Source organism: Crocuta crocuta, unplaced genomic scaffold (genome assembly GCF_008692635.1).
Source record: "Crocuta crocuta isolate KB4526 unplaced genomic scaffold, BGI_CrCroc_1.0 scaffold13, whole genome shotgun sequence".
NCBI lineage: Eukaryota > Metazoa > Chordata > Mammalia > Carnivora > Hyaenidae > Crocuta > Crocuta crocuta.
The window spans coordinates 786,650-808,272 of record NW_027530007.1 but is presented as its reverse complement, the minus strand read 5'-3'; the positions used below and the strand labels follow the sequence as shown (position 1 = coordinate 808,272).

General features: G+C 54.5%; 1 protein-coding gene and 1 non-coding gene across 2 annotated transcripts; one reads left to right on the top strand and one right to left on the bottom strand.

Annotated features, from left to right (window-relative positions):
* Positions 1 to 1,037: 1,037 nt before the first annotated feature.
* DRAXIN (dorsal inhibitory axon guidance protein) lies at positions 1,038 to 10,502 on the top strand. Its single transcript, XM_077763751.1, has 6 exons — positions 1,038 to 1,488; positions 4,094 to 4,284; positions 5,722 to 5,833; positions 6,273 to 6,362; positions 7,920 to 8,009; positions 10,298 to 10,502. Exons 1-6 carry the CDS (start codon positions 1,038 to 1,040, stop codon positions 10,408 to 10,410), a joined length of 1,047 nt encoding a protein of 348 aa, XP_077619877.1. The 3' UTR covers positions 10,411 to 10,502.
* A 10,164-nt stretch (positions 10,503 to 20,666) lies between these two features.
* LOC144231517 (small nucleolar RNA SNORA73 family) lies at positions 20,667 to 20,870 on the bottom strand. The gene has a single exon (XR_013335089.1). It is a non-coding gene; the product is annotated as a small nucleolar RNA SNORA73 family (small nucleolar RNA).
* Between the last annotated feature and the right edge of the window lie 753 nt (positions 20,871 to 21,623).

Sequence of the window (21,623 nt, the reverse complement as noted above, 5' to 3'; positions counted from 1 at the left end):
CGGGGTGGGGGCCATGGGGGAGGCGGGGCCACAGGGGGCAGTCGCCAGAGATGCCCGCTGTCCCCAGCCACAGGCCTCAGGAGCCTTGGCTACGTCCAGGGGTCGCTTCCTCCTCCCACAGGGGGGAGAGGGGGAGGGCAGTGCGAGCCCTGAGGAGGCCCCACTTCTGGTGGGGAATGGAGGGTCGTCCTGAGGGTAGGACCGGCCGGCTCACCCCACCCTGCAGGGGACAGAGCCAAGCTTCTTCCCAAGTCCCTCAGTCCCAGCAGAGACAGGGCTGTGCCAGAACCTCCCGCCCCTTCGAGGAAGAGAAAGGAGCAAGGACGGTGACAGCTGGCTTGGGGACAGCCACGAGGGAGGTTCAGAGCACAGACGTGGCCGTTACACGCATGCCACTTACCAGGTGGGACTTAACCTCTCTGGGCCTTAGTGCCTGCTCCAGAACATTCTAGAAGCCGCCTCAGAGGGTTGTTGAAAGGACAAAGCGATATGAATTCCCGCAAAGCTCTGAACCCGATTCCTGCCTCTGGCACGTGCTCAAAGAGGCTGTTCTGTTTGTTCGGATTTAGGCTTGGCGTCAAGCCTCGGGGAGGACGGGCCTATTTCTGAGCGTGGAAGGACCCAGCTCATTCCGGGCGGACTTGCACAGAGGTTTGTGCGGAGAAGGGAATTCTAGACTAATCTGGAACCTGGAGGGTGCTGAAGCCAGTCTAACCAGGACTTCCGGCCGCGGCACCGTGTTCTTCCTGGGCCAGCTGGTCTCCGCGGTGGGGCCGCCCAGTGCTGACTGTAGGGTGTTTAGCAGCATCCCTGACCCCGGCCGTGAGAATGAGCGGCACTGCCCAGCTGTGACGCCCAAAAAGGTCTCCAGGCATTGCCAAATGTCCCCTGGGGGCCGAGTCCTCCTCCATCGCTGCTCAGAGACCCTGGGCTGTAACGATGTGCGTGAGGCGATCTGCGGAAGCCGGGAGGCAGAAGACGTGGAGGGGTGCCGAGCCGTCTGCTCATGGTGCTGCTTCTCTTACAGACCAGAGCTCATGGCTGCGCCCAGCACCCGCATTGGCCCCATGCTGTTCCTCGCCGTCCTGCTGCTCTTGGAGCTGAGCCTGGCAGGCTCCCTGGGACCTGGAACCCCGGCTCGGAACCTTCCTGAGAATCACATCGACCTCCAGGGCCCGGCGCTGTGGATGCCTCAGACCAGCCACCACCGCCGGCGGGGCCTGGGCAAGAAGGAGCGGGGCCCAGGCATGCCTGGCCGGGCCCAGGACGGGGCTGTGGTCACCACCACCAGGCGGGCCTCCAGGCTGTCAGGGGCAGGGGAGCTGCTGCCTGGGCAGAGTCCTGCAGGCCTCCTGGAGGACAAGGACCTGCTCCTGGGGCTGGCGCTGCCCTACCCGGAGAAGGAGAACCCGTCTCCCGGGTCAGAGAGGGTCAAGAAGCGCGGCAGGGAGTTCAAGAGACGCAGGGAAAGGTTGAAACTGCACCGAGGTAGGTAGCCGGAGGTCTGCGAGGGGGTGGGGTCCTGCCGTGGAAGGGAGGGGTGGGGAGATGAGGGAAGGTCATGCTGAATGGCCAAGGGGACTCCAAGGGGGGGGCGGACGCAAGGGAAATGGGGAAGCTTCAATGGTGTGAGGACCCGGGGAGGATGTCCTGCAGCACCAAAGAGGCGGGGAGCCCCCAGAGGCGGGGAGCCCCCAGAGACGGGCAAGGAGTCTCTCAAAAGAGCGATCTGGTACGGGGAGGGAGCTGGGAGAGACCTGGTGCTGGAGCATCGGAATGATCCTCCTAACCCAGGAAGTTCTACCTTGTACCTGACCTAAATCCGCCCTACTCTAAGCCCGGGGTAGAGATAGACTAGTTTGGTCCCCAACTAGGGGACCTAGTCAACACTTAATCAACTCTGAATCCCAAAGCGGGGACTGAGAGCTTGAACTCCGGCACTAGGTCTGCCCAGGTTCGGCTGCGGCTCTGCTACTTACCAGCTGCCTGCCCTGGGCAAGCCACCTTTCTGTGCCTCAGTTTCCCCCTTTGCAAAATGAGGATAATGGCTCCATCTCCTCTGAGTGTGGATTCATAGGGGACTTAGATGCTGAGAATGGCGCCTGGCAAGCGCCAGGTGCTGTGAGCAGCAGCTGTTACTAGCTTATTCTCGATGTGAGAGTCAATTAGTCTCAGTGTGGAGTCACCGTCCCCTGACCCGGGCGCAGAGGACCCAGGGAGAGACGAGGTGTCCTCATCCCTCCTGCCTCTGTCCTGTTCGTCTCTTGGGGTGCTCCCCCACGGCCCTGTTCACCTTCCTTGTTTCTCCCACACCCCCAAGTCCCTGTGAGGGCCCAGCTGCCCCCTGGCCCCAGCCGCCACCTCCTTTGCCCACTTAGTCCCTGAACGAACATGTCCTGAAGCTCCGCCCAGGCAGCACCTCCTGTCTGACCTGGCCCCGAGGCCACCAGGACCGACCAAGTGCCACAAATGTGGGGCAGGTGTTCTCCAAGAGGAGATGGATGGAGGCTTGGCACCCCCACCTCCTGCAACAGCTGGGGCCTCTTCCTTGCTAGGCCTACTGAGCCCCCCCATTCACGGTCAAGAGATCCCTGCCTAGACTCAGCCTCCCACCCTCGGAGGTCATGGTCAGGTTGGGTAGGGGATGCTGGCATCCTCAAGGCCGCACAGGGCGTGAAGTCATCCTGGCTCAGCTCCAGGCCCCAGCTCCATGGGACCCAGGGGACCCTCCTAAGAGAGTCGGTGTGGTGGGTGAGTGGAGGAGGGGATGGTGCTGGAGGTCAGGCCCAGTACTGCCGACCCTCTTACCCGGCCCCAGTTTCCTTGTCTGTAAAATGAATGGAGCGGATTCAATGGTCCCTAAGTCCCCTTTCTACTCTCTGGGGTTTGCTTCTGGGGGGTGGGGTGGCCCCGACTGACCCAATCAAACTTCACTCAGATCTTGCCTGAGAAAAAGAGGCAGGGGTGAGCCCGGGCCCTCAAGCTTCTCTCAGAGCCTCTTTGCTCCTGGCCACCCCCAGTCCTGTACACTCCCCCTCACACTCAACTTACCCCAATGCCCATGGATCTTGGGAGGTGGCATCAGTTGTTAAAAACATTGGCTTCGGGCTCAGATGGACCTGTGTTTGAATCCAGACTCTGTTGTCCCCTTGCTGTGTGTCCTGAGGAGGGTTGCCTAACCTCTCTGTGCTTCAGTTTCCACCTCCACCCCCCCCCCCCCCCCCCCCACACACACACCATAGATGAAACTGAAGGAGCACCATCTCCTAAGAGTTCCTACCTTGGTTAGATGAAATAATGCATGTAAAGCAGGACCCAGCATATAACAGGGGCCTGGCACACAGCAGCTGCTTAATAAACAGATGATTGGGGCACCTGGGTGGCTCAGTCGGTTAGGCATCTGACTTCGGCTCAGGTCATGATCTCACAGTTCATGGGTTCAAGCCCCGCATAAGGCTCTGTGCTGACAGCTAGCTCAGAGTCTGGAGCCTGTTTCAGATTCTGTCTCCCTCTCTCTCTGACCCTCCCCTGCTCACGCTGTCTCTCTCTCTCTCTCTCAGAAATAAATAAAACATTAAAAAAATAATAATAACGGTGATGATTATCACTACATAAGAAGCCCTCGCTTGTACATGATAAGCTGTGGATCTTACCATCTCAACGACCTCTCCCCCACTGCCATGCCTCTTAGCCTCATCACATTGCTCCCCTACTCAAACTTCACCTCTTCCAGGAAGCCCTCTGTGGTTAATCCCACTAGTCCTCATTTGTTGCACTTACACCCCAGGCCACGCCCGCTGACCTGACTTGAACTTGCTGGAACATTGCTTTAGAGAGAGACTCCTTGGGCTGCCTCCTCGCGGCAACACTGCAAGTTCATTGAGGACATTCCCTCCCTCCTCTCTCCCCAGCACCCCAGTCCCCCATTCCCACCTCCCCAGGAAGGTGGGCAACAGGAGTGGTGGCCAAGCCAAAGCCCTGTCCCACAGTCCCTGCTGCCCCCTTGCCTGCAGATGGAAATGTGAGTTTTGCTGTGGGCGGACACAGGGGGGTGAGCAGATAAAGCTCCTGTGTTTCCCGCTCTGTGTCTCAGGCCGAGCCTTGGTCCGAGGTCCCAGCTCCCTGATGAAGAAGGCAGAGCCCCCTGAGGACGAGGCGCTGGACGCCACGATGGAGGAATCCTCCAGCAGCCTAGCCCCCACCATACTCTACCTAACCACCTTCGAGGCAGCACCTGCCACAGAAGAGTCCCTGATCCTGCCTGTCACATCCCTGTGGCCCCAGGTAAGGGGCCCAAGAATAGCCTCAGAGTATATTTAGGGAGACCGAGGCACAGGGGTGGGCGGGCGGTGGTTGAGGCCACCGCGGCTAGAAGGAAAGCAGGTCTCCTGACGCCTGTTCAGCTCAGCTGCAGCCCGGCAGACGCTCTGTCTTCAAAAGGCTGCTGCTGTCCAGGAGAAAGTGGTCCTCAGGTTCACTCCAGGGACAGGCAAGAAAGCAAGTACCTGCTCAGCACGCTGGGTCCGCATGGAAAAGAAGCAGGGACCTCGGGGGAAAATCTAATGTGTACCCAAACGTCCAGGGATTAATAGTAATGATTTTTAAAACCGTGTCTCCACGACACAGAATTAACAAGCATAAGTTAACACTTTGACCCATCTGCTTCAGATCTTCAAAAAGTATATACGGAGAGAGGGCAAGCAGGCAAAGATGGCACACATGCCAACCACCGGTGATTAATGAATGGGCATCCAGGGGTTAATCGCATCGTTCTTGTAATTAACAAGAAGTGCATCCTTCTTGGACCCCTTTTGTGGCTTTGCGTTTTTTCCTAATAAAATCATTTAAGATAATCAAAACAGTATATGTATAGAAGAAAGAAAACTTTTTTTAAATGTTTATTTTTGAGAGAGAAGGAGAGACACAGAGTGTGAGCAGGGGAGGGGCAGAGAGAGAGGGAGACAGAATCCGAAGCAGGCTCCAGGCTCTGAGCTGTCAGCACAGAGCCCAAGGTGGGGCTTGAACTCACGGACTGCAAGATCCTGACCTGAGCCAAAGTCACACACTTAGCCGACTGAGCCACCCAGGCGCCCCAAAGAAATAAAACTGTTTCAGCAGTAGATCGCTCTTATTCCCTTTTGGGTCTTATGCCCCCTTGAGATTCTGATAAAAGCGAGGGACCCTCTCTAAGGAATATATGACTATCCATGCTGTTGAAGGCCCCCTGAAGCCCACTGGTTAAGAACCCAGCCCTAGAAGAAGCCGTTAGTGCCCATGTCCTACTGTGCGCCGATCCGGTCCCCAGACCACTGGCTGGGGCTGCAAGATGAGCTGGGCTGCAGCCTCATGGTGCTAGAGAGAGCCCATGACTTTGCAGAGAGAAGGGGCAGGGAAGTGAGTGGCTGGGCTTCACCCAACTCCCCGACTGCATAGGTGTGGAAACCCCGGGCGGGCACGAATGCTTTCCCGGTCCCTCCCTTGGGGACCCAATGGATAATTCACCTGTCTGCATTGATACCATCCCATGGGGGTGGTGGCTGCAGAGTGACAGAGCTGCTTAGGCAGTCTCTGTGTCCCCAGGGCTAGGATTCCAGGCTGCCCAGCAGGGGACGAACTGGCCTCTAAGGAACCCCTCCTTTACCCCCTGGTTCTGGGGTCCCATATTTCGACCCCCACCTATTGGTAGCTATGGGCTCTCTCCTCTCCATGTCCCTTCTGCAGGCTCCACCCAGGCCTGATGGGGAGGTGATGCCCACACTGGACATGGCTTTGTTCGACTGGACCGATTATGAAGACTTAAAGCCTGAGGTCTGGCCCTCTGCAAGGAAGAAAGGTATGTCCACCCAGCCTTCCACCCCCATGCCTGGGCTCCCTCACCCCCCTCACTGTCGGGTGCGGTAGGGGCCCCAGGGAGCCCAGCCTCACCTACAGGTGTCCAGCATGGGAGGGCGAAGCATCTAAGTTGGAGTTGACACCCAAAATGCAAATCTTGTTCTCAAGTGCTGATCACATGCCAAACATTTTCCTCCACCAACTCATTTGACCCTGAAAAAAAAAAAAAAACCTGTTAGGTTTATCCTGCTATTGAGCCCATTTTAAAGAAGAGAAGACTAAGGCAGAGAGAGAGAGAGAGAGAGAGGTAGAGAGTCCTGTCCACGCCACACTGTATGGGGTTTGGGGGCAGTATGAGCACTCAGTTCTCGGCACCCAGGTGCTGAGTCTCTCTGCTCTGCTTGGCGTCCGCTTCTGACCTCAGATCTTCTTGTTGCCAGAGAAACACCGGGGTAAACTCTCCAGCGACGGTAATGAAACATCACCGGCTGAAGGGGAGCCGTGCGACCATCATCAAGACTGCCTGCCAGGTACTGAACAAGCACCTACCTTCAGGGCGCAGGACTCAGTGCAGNTGACCTGAGCCGAAGTCAGACACTTAACCGACTGAGCCGCCCAGGCGCCCCTGTCATACTTTATTTAATCCTCATAGCAATCCAGAGAAATGGACCCTGTCATCCCCAGTTTTCAGGCAAGGAAATCGAACTTCAGAGAGGGTTATAGTCTCAGCTGAGGTTGCACAGCTAGGAAGTAGCTCAGACCTGAGTCTGTGTGGCTCTTAACCACTGCCCCATGCTGTCTCGAGTCAGGAGAGTACCTTCCTCTTTTTAAAAAAAATTTTTTTTAATGTTTTATTTATTTCTGAGAGAGAGAGAGACAGTGTGAGCAGGGGAGGGTCAGAGAGAGCGGGAAACACAGAACCCGAAGCAGGCTCCAGGCTCTGAGCTGTCAGCACAGAGCCCGACACGGGGCTCGAACCCACGAACTGTGAGATCATGACCTGAGCCGAAGTCGGACGCTTAACCGACTGAGCCACCCAGGCGCCCCAGGAGAGCACCTTCCTCTTAACACCTGTTGGGGCTTAATTCTGTCCTTGTCCTCTTTTGACACAGGTGGGCTGGTGGGGGGGGGGCGTGATGCTGTGACGACATCCTCACCTGTTCAGCAGCTGCGCCCATCAGGAGAGTCTAAAACCAGGGTGCCTGATGTCTGGACGCAAGTCCTAGTCTGTGGGCTCCTGTTGGGTCAATTACATCCCCCTCCGCCCAGCCCCCCACCTGCGAAGCGGCTCCTGACGTGGGGGGCGGGAGGGGGAGGGAAGACCTGTGAACACAAGGACGAGTGGATAGAAACTGGCCCCATGGGGCGCTGCAGAGCAGGCCTGCGGCGGGAGGTGGCCGTCAGCTAAGTGCAGCCCTCATTTCCGCACAGAAAGCGGGAGACCCAAGTGGTCCACTTCTACGGTGCCACGCTTGCGAATCCAGTGGCCAGAATATTCCACAAAGTAGCAAGGAGGCCAGCAATGTGGCTTGTTAAAGGCAGACACCAGCTCCCAGACAAGCCAGTTCCTCCCCGAAACATGGTTTTCACCCTGAGCGCAAAGAAAAGGCTTGATTTGGGGCCGCCTGGATGGCTCCCTAAGAGCTGGCTCGGTGTGTGGTGGGCATCCCCCTGCCTCGGGCTGACGTCGGGGGACCATCCTGCTGCTTCCACGGGGCAGGGGGCGGGGGAGAGGGGCTTCAGTTTTCCCATCTGTCAAAGTGGACGTTGGCAGCCATGAGCCCTGAAGCCCCTCCCAGCTCCACACCCCCCCAGCTGCTCTGCCCCCTCTCTCTGGGAGGCCATCCCTCTCTGGCCTTCGCTCTGCTCATGATCCATCAGTTTCCCATCTGGGGCGGCTGGGGTCTCTGCCACCCGCCCCTGGGGGGCCTGGGCCATGGCATCCTTCGGCGGCCCCAGGAGGGAGACTTGTGCACCAGATGCGCCCTGCCACAGAGATGATGGATCTCCTGTCTAGTGGGACGGCGTGCTGGCCGGTGGGAGGGTCCGGGGCAGCTTGGCTGACCGCGCGCTTGCTGTGTCTGCAGGGAGCTGCTGTGACCTTCGGGAGCACCTCTGCACGCCCCACAACCGCGGCCTCAACAACAAATGCTTCGATGATTGCATGTGTATGGAAGGTGAGCCCGCACTCCTGGGGCGGGGGTCCCCTGGGCTCTGACGCAGGTGGGCAAAGGGGCCTGTGGCCAAGGAGAGAGTAGAAGAATCCCTTGGGAGCTGAAAACGTGAGCAAGAGCAGCTTTGCTCGGTGCCTTCCCAATCTGTGAACTCATTTAGTCTTGATTCCTGGCATCGGTTCTCAGATTTGCTTTTCTCACCTCTTGAAATCCAAGCTGGCGTGATCTCCTATGATCTGGAAGTGGGAGAAGGGTGGAGGGGAGCGCATCTCTTTAAGTAAGATCAAATCTGAGAAGGCTGGTGCTTTCATACCAGAATTCTATCCCTGGGGACGCATTCCAAGTGTGATAACAAGGAGCGGGGGGTGGAATTCCCAGCACTGTCCCAGGGGAGGATGCGCTTGGCTGGCTGGCTGGCTACGTCCCTAACTCTCCCGAGCCCCCACCTGCCCAGGTGTAACCGTCTGGACCCGGCGCTTGTGCTAAGCACTTCACTCACGCTGTCTCCCGTAATCCTCACGACCCTCCGGGGAAGGGAGCTGTCACAGTCCCCATTTCACACACAAACAAACTGAGGCTCAGAGAGGTTAAGTGACTTGCCAGGCTCACACAGCTAGAAAGATAGGGGAATGCTTTTAATTCTGTATTCTGAAAAATGTCCAAGCATATGTATTTGAAATCATTATTACAGCCATTAGCCCCTGGACTAATCACTCTGCTTCAGGATTTACCAACTCACTGCCAGTCTCTGCTCTCTTCCCTCACCCCACCCCCACTCGATTCCCCGTTCTGGTATGATTTTGAAGCAATTCTTGGAAGTTTACAGATATTTCATCTGTGATTATTTCAGTATATCTCTCTAAAAGATAAGTGCTCTTTTAAAAATAAAATACCAAATGTGAACAATAATTACTCGGTATCATTCAATAGCTAATCAGTGTTCCCATGTCCTGAGTGGGAGAATTTGGTCTCAGTCCCTCTATTAACCATCCTGAGATACAAGCCCTGTTTTTACTCAGATGAGCCTCAAAACTTATCTACTGTGATGGGGCACCTGGATGGCTCAGCTGGTTGAGCATCTGACTTCGGCTCAGGTCATGATCTCATGGTTTGTGGGTTCGAGCCCCGCATCAGGCTCTGTGCTGACAGCTCAGAGCCTAGAGCCTGCTTCAGATTCCGTGTATCCCTCTCTCTCTGCCCCTCGCTGGCTCACGTTCTCTCTCTCAAAAATAAATATTAGAAAAATTTTTTAAAAATGATCTGTGAAAGCAATAAAGCTACGTAGGTCTAGTCAGTCAAGAAATATTTTGTTTGCTTTGAAAGAGAGAGAGAGAGAATAAGTAAGGGTGGGACAGAGAGAGAGGGAGAGAGATAATTCCAAGCAGGCTATGAGGAGTCAGTGCAGAGACCAGCACAGGGCTCGATCTCACAAACTATGAGATCATGACCTGAGTCGAGACCAAGAGCCATAAGCTCAATGGATTGAGCCACCCAGGCCCTCAAGTCAAGAAATAGTTGTTGAGTATCAGGTACCCATTCTGGACACTCAAGATTCAGCAGCAAAGAGAGAACCAGCTAAAGGGAACCCATGGATTCCATTCTAATGGGATGAGCAGATACTAAACAAATAAGGAGATAAGATGTCTTAAAGTTTTTCTTTTTAATGTTTATTCATTTTTGGGACAGAGACAGAGTGTGAGCAGGGAGGGGCAGAGAGAGGGAGACACAGAATCCAGAGCAGGCTCCAGGCTCTGAGATGTTAGCACAGAGCCCAACACAGGGCTTGAACTCCTGAATCGTGAGATAGTGACCTGAGCTGAAGTCAGACGCCTAACCAACTGAGCCATCCCGGCGCCCCTGATAAGACATCTTTAGAAAGTAGTAAGGGCTTGGGGCGCCTGGGTGGCTTAGTCGGTTAAGTGTCCGACTTTCGCTTAGGTCATGATCTCGCGGTTCGTGGGTTCAAGCCCCGCGTCGGGTTCTGTGCTGACTGCCAGGTCAGAGCCTGGAGCCTGCTCTGGATTCTGTGTCTCCCTCTCTCTGCCCCTCCCCTGCTCACGCTGTCTCTCTCTCCCTCTCTCCTAGAAATAAATAAAACATTAAAAAAAATTTAAAAAAAGAAAGTAGTAAGGGCTGTAAAGAAAATACCCAGGGTGGTCTGATAAGGCGTCAGAGTTGTTTTAGAAAGGACAGACCAGAGGGGACAGTGGGAACCAGCCACCTGAAGATGGCCGGGGTGGTGAGGGGATGGAGAGAGAACACCCCTGACCCCCTTGTCTCTCTGCGCTCAGGGCTGCGCTGCTATGCCAAATTCCACCGGAACCGCAGGGTCACACGGAGGAAGGGGCGCTGCGTGGAGCCGGACACGGCCAACGGCGACCAGGGATCCTTCATCAACGTCTAGCGGCCCTGCGCGAGGCGCCTCCCCGCCGGCCTGGGGACCGCGCGCCGAGGTTTGGAGAAGCCGGCGATTTGTTTAGAGCTAGCAGTGCGAGATCAAACGGGGACTAGATGATCGAGGGTGCAGGCGCAAGCCCGGGACCCTCAGCCCTGGGACGGGAGCCCTGGGCGAACGGCCCCCGGCCCGGAGCCGCGCTGCGGCACACCTGCGCCCACCTCCCCGCCCCCCGGAGGACCCAAGGCCTTGGCGGCCGCGGGAGACAGGGTGCTCCGCCATGGCAATGTCGACAGTGCCCTCTACTGCCCGATCTCAGCACTGCAACGGAGAGGTTTCTGAGCGCGAAAAGGGAAAACCTCCCAGCGACAGAGCACCCAAGATGATGAGCGCCGAACACCTCTTACGTACCGGCACTGCATTATATCTCTCTTAGGTATCACAGTGACCTTTCAGAGTGGGCATTATCACCGTTTTAGAGGTGAGGAAAACCGAGGCAGAGTTAGTTATGACTTGTCCGGGATCCCAGATCAATGCTCCTCAAACCTCAACCTATGTTAAGAATCCGGTGAGATCTAAAATGCAGATTATGGTTCCGTCGCTTCTGAATTTTTAACAAGCTCCCCGGGACATGCTGCTGCTGGCGGGGACCCCACTGGGAGCACCAGGTCCTAGGGAGTAAATGCCAGAGCCAGGATCCGAACCTGGGCCAGGCCTGCCTGGCTCCCTAGACCCAGCATGTGATTGCTTCTCCACAACCAAGGATTTATTCCGGCTTCTCCGTGGCTTTCGGTGAGAAGGAAGCCTTCCCTGGTAGTTCCTTTCCCTGTGATGAAGTCTACAAACACTGACTGTTCTCTTCCTTCCCTGGGTGAAGGTGTATCATCTTTAAGAACAAAACATGTGTTAAGCTGCCGCTTGCCGGTAAGGCATGATTTGGGGAAGATTGGCCTCTGCCCTCTGGGAGCTGGTATTCTGAGATATGTTGTGTTTCGGGAAAAAGGAGTGCATGTCCCAGGACGTGGGCTTTGATGTTGCCCTGATAGCGTCTTAAGCTTCTGTGGTTCATACCCTTTGCGAATCGAATGCTAATATGAACTCAAGAAATGCACACAACGTGCACGGTGCACCTGTTTTGCATGCTGCCTCAGCGGTTTCCAGGTCTCCCACAGACCATCTCTAGAACCCCCACACCACACTTCTGCAGCAGAGCCTTCTGAGGAGTTGGGGCACCTCTGAGGTCAAGGTGCTGCCTGAAACTACCTGCCCCCCCATAAGCTAGACCCACAGATGCCCACTCAGAACATCTCTCCCAGCAGATCTGGCTCCAGGAGCCACTTAAATCCCTCCCACCCCACCCCCACACACACGGCACCTCTCTCCTGCTCAGCCCTCCAGTCCAGGGCAATCCAGGTTGCAAATGACAAAAGCCTTCCCTGTCCAAATTCCTCGCTGGCCTGGACACTTGCCACAGGAACCACACCCGCGATGCCAGGGCTGTTTACTCCATTGGGAAAATCAGTCAGGGTCAGGGGTCTGGCACCAAGCAGAGCAGACAGATCTAGGAGAAACCAAATATCCTTGCTCATTTCTCCCTTTTCAAGTTCTATGGTCAAGGGGATCGTGGGCGTGGGGGTGGGGCAGGAGAACTGGACGAGATCAAAGCCGGCTCTTTGGAAATCAAATCCACCAGCAGTTTTGTCTAAGACCAGACAACACCCATGCTGTGTGTGCTTCACCTGGGGTGGCTGATCTGAGATTGTGACTGGACCCTAAGGGGGTGGCCGCAGGCAGGAAACACAGCATCGCTTATGTCTGGGAGCTAACAGGATGGCCTGGGGACATCAGCAATGGAAAACACAGAAGGCCCCACGGAACTATCCCTGTCTACTAGGGCACTTCCACGATTAGAAGCCGTTTGTCCTAGCTACCTCCATGTTGTGGTTGCAAAGGTGGTGTGTAGGGGCAAAGCTCCTAACACCAGAGTTAGGGATCCCAGAGCCCCCTCCGTGTTTAACAAACTTCTCTGCCAGAAAGTTCTCCCTTACGCCTATCCTACATTTCTTTTCGCTGGTACAGAAGCCAATTCTCCCTAATCCAGGATTCAGCAAGCTTTTACTGTAAAGGGCGGTTAAATATGTTAGGCTGTGTTCCAATAAAACAATTTATGGACGCTGAGGTTTGAATTTCATATGATTGTCACATGTCACAAACGATTATCCTTCATTTGATTCTTCTAAAACCCATTTATAAATGTAAAAACCTCTCTTAACTTGCAGATTATCCCCAAACAGGTGGTGGGTTGGATTTGGCCCATGGGCCCTAGTTTCCAGGTTCCTGCTGTGGTCCACTGGTCTCAAACTCAGCTTCCCGTTAGAAGAATATGGGGAGCTTTCCAAGGTACTGATGCCCACACCCACCTGCAGAGGTGCTGGTTTCATTGATCTGGGGTGTGTCTGGGCTTCCTCTGGGGTGATCTGCATGTGTCCAAGGCTCCCCCAGACAAGCCTAATGTACATCTGGGCCCAAATTCTGCCCTTGTCCTCTCCACTATGGGAGTGCAGCTGGTAGCAAACAGCCTGCTCCACCTCTCAACCACTTTGGTGACCTTAGGAAAGTTAGTGTGCCCTGATTTCCTCATCTGTAAAATGGGAATCATGACTCTCCCTTCACAGAGATGTTGTGAGAAGTAAACGTAAAATCCTTATAGCATGTTTAGAACAGTGCCAGGCACATAATAAGCCCCCATTGTGGGCTAATTTGTTTTCTAGGATAATTTTAGTAGGTGTTCTGTTCTTTGACGATGATCCATCACATACTCAAGGATCACTTCAAAGTCACCATTCAGGCTCTTTCCCCTGGGGCACTGGGGCCAGGAGGTGCTCCTTTAGAAAAGAGAGGGTGGGGATCTGTGGTCAGAGAAGTTTAGAAACCTGTTCTGGACTCAGCCAGAGGCAGCTATGTGCCGATCCCGGCACTGAGGCAGAGCTGGAAGAGGTGTTAGTGGCATTGCGATACAGGTTCATGAATTTAAGTACAACCCAAGAGAGAGCTGAGCAGGAGGCCAAGTGGAGACCAGTAGCTGCTTGTTGGGTGGCCTACGGCATTCCCCAGAGGTGCCCACGGTTCCCACGGGACTCCTTTCTGGGATTTGTCCAAGAGTGACTTCCCAGCCTGCTGGGAACACGCTGAGGGTCAGAGGACGTGAGGGCCCAGCCTCACAGGGAATGGGACAGCTTCAGTTGACCCTTGAGGAATGACCAGAACAAGTCAACTCCCAAAGCCATAATCCCTTCCAGCACCCAGATGGATCCTTACTCGAAGCCGTATCCAACACACCCAGTAAAATCTAGTGCTGAGGCGGTGGGCCCACAGCTGCCCCGAATGGGGTCTGCTTTGCAGCAGGAGAGTCAGTGAGCAAACATGTAACCTACAAAGAGCATCTCTGTAAGCGAGGAAGGAAAGTGGGTGCTGGGCGGGACACTGGGAAGAGCCGAAAGAGCCAACCGTGTAGGCTCCTGGCTGGAGATGTCACGGGGCTGGTGTCATCACGTCTATGATGACCTTTCCTCTCGTGGGAGACAGCGAGGAGCGTGTGTGTGTGTGTATGTGTGTGTGTGTGTTTGTGTCTGGGAGGGGGGAGGGGAGCAGGAATTGGTTTGCAGAACCAGACACTTTCATTGCAGGGAATGTGTTTTCTGAACCCTAAGTCAGGACAGACAGTCTGATATAGGATCCTCAGCCTACTCTGGGTGCAAGGGGCTCCCTAGTCCCTCCTTGCTCACAGTGTGGTCCTAGACCAGCAGAATGGCCTCACCTGGGAGCCTGCTAGAAGTGTGGGATCCCGGGCCCCACCCCGGGTCTGCGGAACCAAAATCTCTGGCGGTGGAGCACGGCCATCTGGATTTTAACAAGACCCAGGCTGTTCTTGTGCGCGATCGACTTTGAGAGACACAGGTCTGGGATATATAAGGGGAAACAGAAAAGTCGGATGGTCTGGGGCTTGTAGGTAATTCAGGGCATTTACATTCAGGTGTGAGCTGGCAAATCTGAGATCCGGTTTGCCTAGTTAATAACCAGCAAGGACAAACTCCCATGGGCTGGAGCTGGTCTATTTGCAGAGTAGATCAAGTGGAGCGCCTGGGCCTGGGGCCCTCCGTCATTGGGTTTTTTGACTCTTGGGAACTCCCCTGGGGTGCTGTGGTTCCTCTTTAAAATATGGGGGCAGCAGGGGTGGTGCCCTTGTAATCCTGTGATGGTGTGTTGCATGTGCTCTTGTGAGCTGTAAATAAAGAGCTGATGGTTAATTAGCTGCTTTCTTGTCTCTCTCTGCCTCTCCAGGAGATGATCTGTGTGCGCAGGCCAGGAACACGTCCGGGGCATTTGGTGGGGACTATAAGACTAGCATTTCCTCTGCCACATGTTTGAGCATTTGCTCAGAGCTCAGCAGGACACAAGACAGACAGAGTCTCTCTCCTCACCTGGACCTCATCGCGGTCCTTTAACTAGACCTCTTCGTGGGAATTTCATATTTTGACCTCCCTCTGCATTTTCGGGTCAGGGTAGCCAAGGTCCCAAAGAGATCACAAGGCTAGTCACAGCAGGCTGGCCTCATCCAGGGCCTGGGTGGCCACGTGCAGAGAAAAGCAGATGCCAGCTTCAGCAGGGTAGAGAGGGGACCAAAGCGCCACCACCTGAGCCGTCTCCAATGCCATCGTGGGAAAGGGCACACATTGTCCAGGGAGTGGCCTGGCTTAACACCAGGAGCAACGTCCCTTATCTCGGTGGCAGCTCCAGCCAGTGCCGCCCCGCTCCACTGGCCAGGCCCTGCTGGGCCCGGCTGATCATAATACAGAGCAAGGCTGTGTTACTGCTCTCAGTGGTTCTGCATCCTAACGCCAAGCCAGGGTCCAGATCCTCCTGGGGGCTGGGGTAACCACAGACGTGGGATACCTTTTTTTTTAATGTTTATTTTATTATTTTTGAGAAAGAGAGAGAGCGTGAGCTGGGGAGGGGCAGAGAGAGAGAGGCAGACGGAAGATCTGAAGCAGGGCTTGAACCGTGAGATCATGACCTCCACCAAAGTCAGAGGCTTAACTGACTGAGCCACCCAGGCGCCCCGATATGGGATGCTCTTAAGGGCCTGGTATTCCTGTGGGGCTCTCCCGGCCCAGGCACCACTGAGAGACTGGCTTCTGCAGCCAGGATGGGGGAAACACCCTGATCCAGGGTTTCCCACAACACCAGCCTGGGATTCCCAGCAGCAGGGGCCTCTGGGGAGAAAACCCAGGTTTCTGAGCCCCACTTGGGCCTGTGACTTAGAATCTCTAAGGGTGGAGCTTGGGAATCTGCATATTTGATAAGCCCCCTGCCCTAGGTTTGAGAATTGCTTCATCAAACCTTCCCAAGAACTCACTCTACTCCCCATTCAGGCCCCAAGTAGCTGGTGATCCTCTCTCTGGGGCTTGTTCTAGGGAATCAAGCCCCTAAAGTTCCCTTTCATCTGAGCTTCAAAAGTCCTTCCCTTTGCTGGCCCAGCTGCTCAGCTCTGCCATCGTAGTGCAAGGCGGTCACAGACAATACTGCAAATGGATAGACACAAATGCATGAGCATGGCTGTGTTCCAATAAAACTTTATTCATACAGAAGGGCAGGAGGCTGCATCTGCCCATGATCTATAGATCGCCAACCCCTTAACCTATACTGCTAACCCCTGGGTCTGTGGTTGCAGAAAGGTACCCTAGGCTTTTAAAAACCCCTTCTGCCCTGGGATGTCTATTCAAATCCATTTCTACTACCAAGGATCCGAGCGGTACTGAAATAAGGAGTCAAGGTCAGTCGAACTCAAGGTCACAGGGATTTCAGCTCTCTGTTGGCAGCCTGGGTGCTGCCCTCAGGGGATCAGGTAGCTGGACTGGGGGTATATTAGCCAGGTTCTCCGGGGAAACAGAGCCAATAGCATATTTGTATTTATACATCTTTGTGTATTTATATACCTCTTTTCTCTATGTATCTATTTATACAGATTTATTTTAAGGAACTGGCTTACACTATTATAGGGGCCAGCAAGTCTGAAATCCGTAGGGCAGGCCAACCGGCCAGAAACTCAGGCAGGAGTTGATATGATGGTCTTGAGACCACATTTCTTCTTCTCTGAGACCTCAGTCTTTGCTCTTAAGGTCTTCAACTGATTGGGTGAGGCCCACCCACATTATTGAAGGTACCCTCCTTTCCTTGAAGTCAGTTGCTTGTAGATGTTGACCAAATCTGCAAAATGCCTTCACGGCAGCACCTAGATTAGTGTGTGGTGAGGTCCTTGCCTACGACCACTGGCCAGGTTGATGTAGGAACGATTGTCATGGAGGGGCTTTCGGAAGCTCAGCCCTCCAGCTTTGGATCACAGCACCCGGGAGCCATGGCAGAGCTGTCTTTGGTGTGTCCCGAAGTTCTGGGCTCCCCCACTTCTTTGCCAGCTTGAGTGTCAGGTGGCAGCGGTGACCGCCATCTGTCATGTAAGCGGAAACACATGTCCTAGTCTCATGAAATCCTGGCGGGTGGGGGTGGGGGAAGGACGCGTGATGGACACTCGGGTAGGCAAATGGCTAAACAGAGAAGCTCGTTTCTCTCCATCCTCCCCCTCCAGGATGGTGTCTCCTGAAACTCATATATCTGTGCCTGGGCGACTCTGGTGGGACACCCGGGCCCCTTCCCTACTGGTGATGGGCCGGTTTAGCAGGGCAGGCTGGTCAGCTCTGGGCATTGTGGTCCTGAACTCTCTCTCCATGCCCCAGCCCTGACTTGTGGCAGTGCCTGGCACAAAGCAGAAGAGATGTAGAGAAGGAACAATCCGTCCAAACAACTGTGGCCTCCATCTGTGGATCGGTGCTCCCGGCTGGAAGCGCCCCCCTCTTGTGTAGCTAGGTAGTACGAGAGCCCCTTTTTCAGAGCAGGCGAACTCAACGTGGAGAAATAAAGGCCACTTCTCCAAAGTAGTGCAGGTACTTAGTAGATGTATCAGGGACCCCCCCCCCAAGTCTTTCTGACTCCAAAACCTGATTGTGTCCACTGATTTCACATTGCCTCTCAAATGCCACAAGTTTGCCAGGCACCTCCGAGGAGTTGGTCACTCCCACCCGCCCCCACCCAGACCCCAGAGCTGCACGGTGCATCCGGGGTCACCAAGGCTGCTTGCGGGGCCAGCGGGGGACAGGAGTTCTGCCGGGCAGGCCCAGCACTGGGCTGCTAGAACCAAGTGCTGCCTTCTAGAAGGCCCCTTGACGTGGGGGCAGGGGTTGAGATTCCCTCTCAGGGGCTTCCCAACTGGTGGAGCCCATGGAGGAACCCTGCCTGACCCCAGTACCTGCTTCCCTTTTCTTGTCTCTATCCCCGGACCGGTCACAGGCTCCCTTTGCCCTCCAGCAAGGAAGGAGAGACCTCAGAGAGCCTGCCGCAGACCTGGCCCCAAAAGGCATTTGGCTCTGAGCTGGCCCAGCAGAAGGGGGTGAAAGCAGACACCAGGACAAACCCCCATGGCAGATAGGCACCTTGGGGGCCGCGAGGCCCAGGGCCCATAACTGGCCTTGTTTGTGTATCTGAGCAATCAGCAAGGTGCAGCCAGAGCCCTCAAATGCCTTCCTTGAAATTCCACCCCGAGCACGCGGAGAGATGGGAGGGGGCCGGGCGGGGAAAGAGGCGGCAGCCTGAACTGAGGACAGGCCCAGGGCAGGCAGGAGGTGCACGGTGAGAGCCGGGGCACGCGCAACCACGATGGCATAAAGAGGGTTGCCTGAGTCGGGAAGAGGCGAATAAAGAAAATGCCAAGGACCGACAGAGCCGCGGGGAGGGGCGCACCGGCTCTGTCTTGCAACAGCCTCTTAAGCGCACCTTCCCTCTGGCTGTTTAACACAACCTCTGTTTCCTGGAACAGGACGCAATTTCCTTTTCTGCCTTTCCCACGCTCACCAAGCGTTCCACGGAGCGTTCCGCTGTGTTCTCCAATGCCTGACTTGAGCCCACGGGTGTCTGGAGGGGAGGGGTAATATCACTCTGTGTCTCGCGGGGCCTTACCAGGATGGGGCTTACCCGAAGTAATTTTCACAGGCTCCCGATGGTGTGGCAAAGCCATAGGGACGTTAGGAATCATGGGCTTCGTTTTAAGGCCCCAGGGGGAGTCTTCAAGGAGCCTGCCTGGGGCCTACAGAAGTCAGCCATGGATGCTGCCGTAAGTTCGAATTCTGTGTCAATGGGACAAATAATCTGGAATCCGTCCCCCTTTGTTTTGACTAATCACAAAGAACAAATGTGTCCTCTAGAGAGGAGGCCTCTCCCGCCTCCCAGCAAGGTCCAGGCACCTCCAGCAAAGGGAAGTAGCAGAGTCATCCAACCTGGCTCCCTCTGGATACATGCTTCCCCCGGGGCCAGGTCCCTTTCCTGTCTCTGACTAAAAGGTGCTGTGGACACAGTGATTTTTACCGGTGAGTCATAAAGGCATTTGATAGTTTCGGCATCGGCATCCCGGCATCGACCAAAGGCTGGGCTGACGGACGACAGGGAATGAAGCCTGGGAGCCACGCCCACCCCAGTCCTACAGGGTTCCATTCGGTTCCATCAGCTCCTGCCCCGTTTCCTGCTGTCTGTGAGTGGCAGCTGGCCCCCCGGAAAGAGAAGGGAGAGCGCAGCCGTAGATCCACAGGCCAGCACTACCCAACCAGACCTCAGGCCAGGAAACACAGAGCCGGCACGTTACATGGTACACAAGCCCCGGAGGACAGGTCTCCGGATCGAATCCCAGAAGCAGTCTCTGTGCCACCAGGGGCCACGACTCTGCTCCACGCCCTCTCTAATGCGCTTCTTGCAGAGGGCTCTGCGTTGTGACAGGCGCGTGGGACTTTCAGACGGTGTTTCTGGTTATGTTCTCGGCTCTCTTTCTTCCAGTTGGATTTACCCCCTTGGGAAAGGAAGTGGCTGGGCCCCATCACAACGGCCTCCAGGAGGTTCAGAACTGAAGGACAGTCGGAAATCGTCTCAAAACCTTTTCATGTTTGGAGGCTCCTTCGGGCCTCACGCAGCGCCGGGGCTGATCATCGCTGTCCCCGTTGTCTGGATGCAGAAAAAAAATCGGAGGGATCCAGNGCGGGGTGGAAGTTGGGAAGATGGGCAGCAGGCTGAAATGCGGAGGTCTTTGTCCATAGGAAAGAGAGGATGGGTGTCTCCCCCCCAACAAAGGGGTTTTCCCTGGTGCATCTATTCAACAGGCATTTATCGTAGGCCCCGACGTGCTGGGAGACGCCAAAAGATACTTGTGGTTTTCTTCATAGCAGGAGAGCAGTTATTTGCCTGCTGAGCATTTATGAAGTTCCAGGAGCCGTGCCAGGAGGCAGCAAGGCAGGGATCCAAAAACACCCACCTTTACCCAAAGGAGCAAGGGACCATGGGAAAGATATGGCTGTGGCTCTGATGTACATAGGCCTGGACTGAGAACCCAGAGTGGGGGTGGGGAGGAGTGGGGGGGGAGTTCAGACCCAGCCAAGAGTGTCCTTGGCTCCCATGCAGGCTAGAAATCAAATGCGTGCCAGAGAGAGTGAAAGCAGAGTTTAATGAATAGTGTGAGTGACAGAATATAACAGATGGGGATGTCTGGGAGACGCAGAAACGAACGAGAGTGAGTCTCATTGTTGCTTTGGGACTGGGGGTTTATACTGGAAAAGAGTCTGGAGTACGTGCTCCTTTGGGAATCTAGGGTGGGGCCCGATCAAAGAAGAGTTGAGTGACGGGTGAATAGCAGGTGCTATTTTAGAAATCACTGAAGGGAGGGCAGAGTGATGCCAGCATCAGCCGAGGTTTGTTCAGAGTAAATGCCCTGGAAGGTGTTTGGGATCTGGCACCTCTGTGTTCTCAGGCATTCGAGGCCCAGGACAAAACTCAGAGAATGATTAACTTGTCTGTTTCCCCCTAGAAGTGGGAACGTCGCTTCTTTGGCTTATTCAGAGGCAAAGTGTAGAACAGGAGTGAGGGGCACATAGCAGAAAAACAGCAGAGAGAGTCTTGCTATTTTTTTTTTTAATGTTTATTTATTTTTGAGAGAGAGAGCACGAGCAAGGGAGTGGCAGAGAGAGAGGGAGACAGAGGATCTGAGGCAGGCTCTGTGCTGAGAGGAGAGCCTGATGTGGGGCTCGAACTCACAAACCGTGAGATCATGACCTGAGCCGAACTCCGAGGCTTAACCCACTGAGCCAGCCAGGTGCCCCATTTCTTTTTTTCTTTTTAGATGTTTCCTGCATGGTCTGTCCCCTCAATCATTGTGTCCAGGGCTCTGAGAAGCCATCAGAATATACAAGTGGAGACTCTAGACTCTGCTTCATCTTTTAACATCGTGGAAAAGGGCTACATCTCACAGGGCTGAGCCCCTATGGTCCCCTCCGCCACCCGGACAGCGCCCAAGGAGGGTGACCTCCCGGGATACCCACGTTCCAATGCCTCTGACTAAACAGCATCTCCCCTCAAAACATTCTCCAGAGATTTCATTTTGCCCCATCCCAAGTGAATTTGAGGAAAGCCTATTGAAAAACCGGTCATGGCTCAGTCAGTTAATTGTCAGGTTGAGCATCAAAATTCAGCTCAGGTCATCATCTCATAGTTTGTGGGTTCGAGCTCTGCGTCGGGCTCTGTGCTGACAGCTTGGAGCCTGGACCCTGCTTCGGATTCTGTGTCTTCCTCTCTCTCTGCCCTTTCCGTGCTCATGCTCTGTCTTTCAATAATAAATAAACATTAAACAATTAAAAAATTAAAAAAATAAACATTCGAGAAAAGTTTTAATAAGAAAATTAAAACTGAGTCATTATTATTCACTATTTCAGGTTTATCCACTTCATCAGTTCCTCATTCTTCTAGGAGTCTGCAGGTACACATGCACACCTTCGTCTCCAGAATCATGGAAAGGGCTTGTACCTGAGACCAGATCCTTGGACCCCACAGACAGACTTCGAGGGGGTACGCATGCTCTTTTTATATGGCTCCCATGTAAGTTTTGCTAACTGTGACTTGGGTGAAGTCATCCAAACTGTAACAATGCTTCCATTAACCAAGAAGTTTCTACCCTATCCCATGAGGATTAAAGATGTGAGCCTTTCCAAAATGGAGTCCCAGTTGCTTCCCTGGCTTAGTTGTTTGTTTGTTTGTTTGTTTTTTAATGTTTTATTTATTTCTGAGAGACAGAGAGAGAG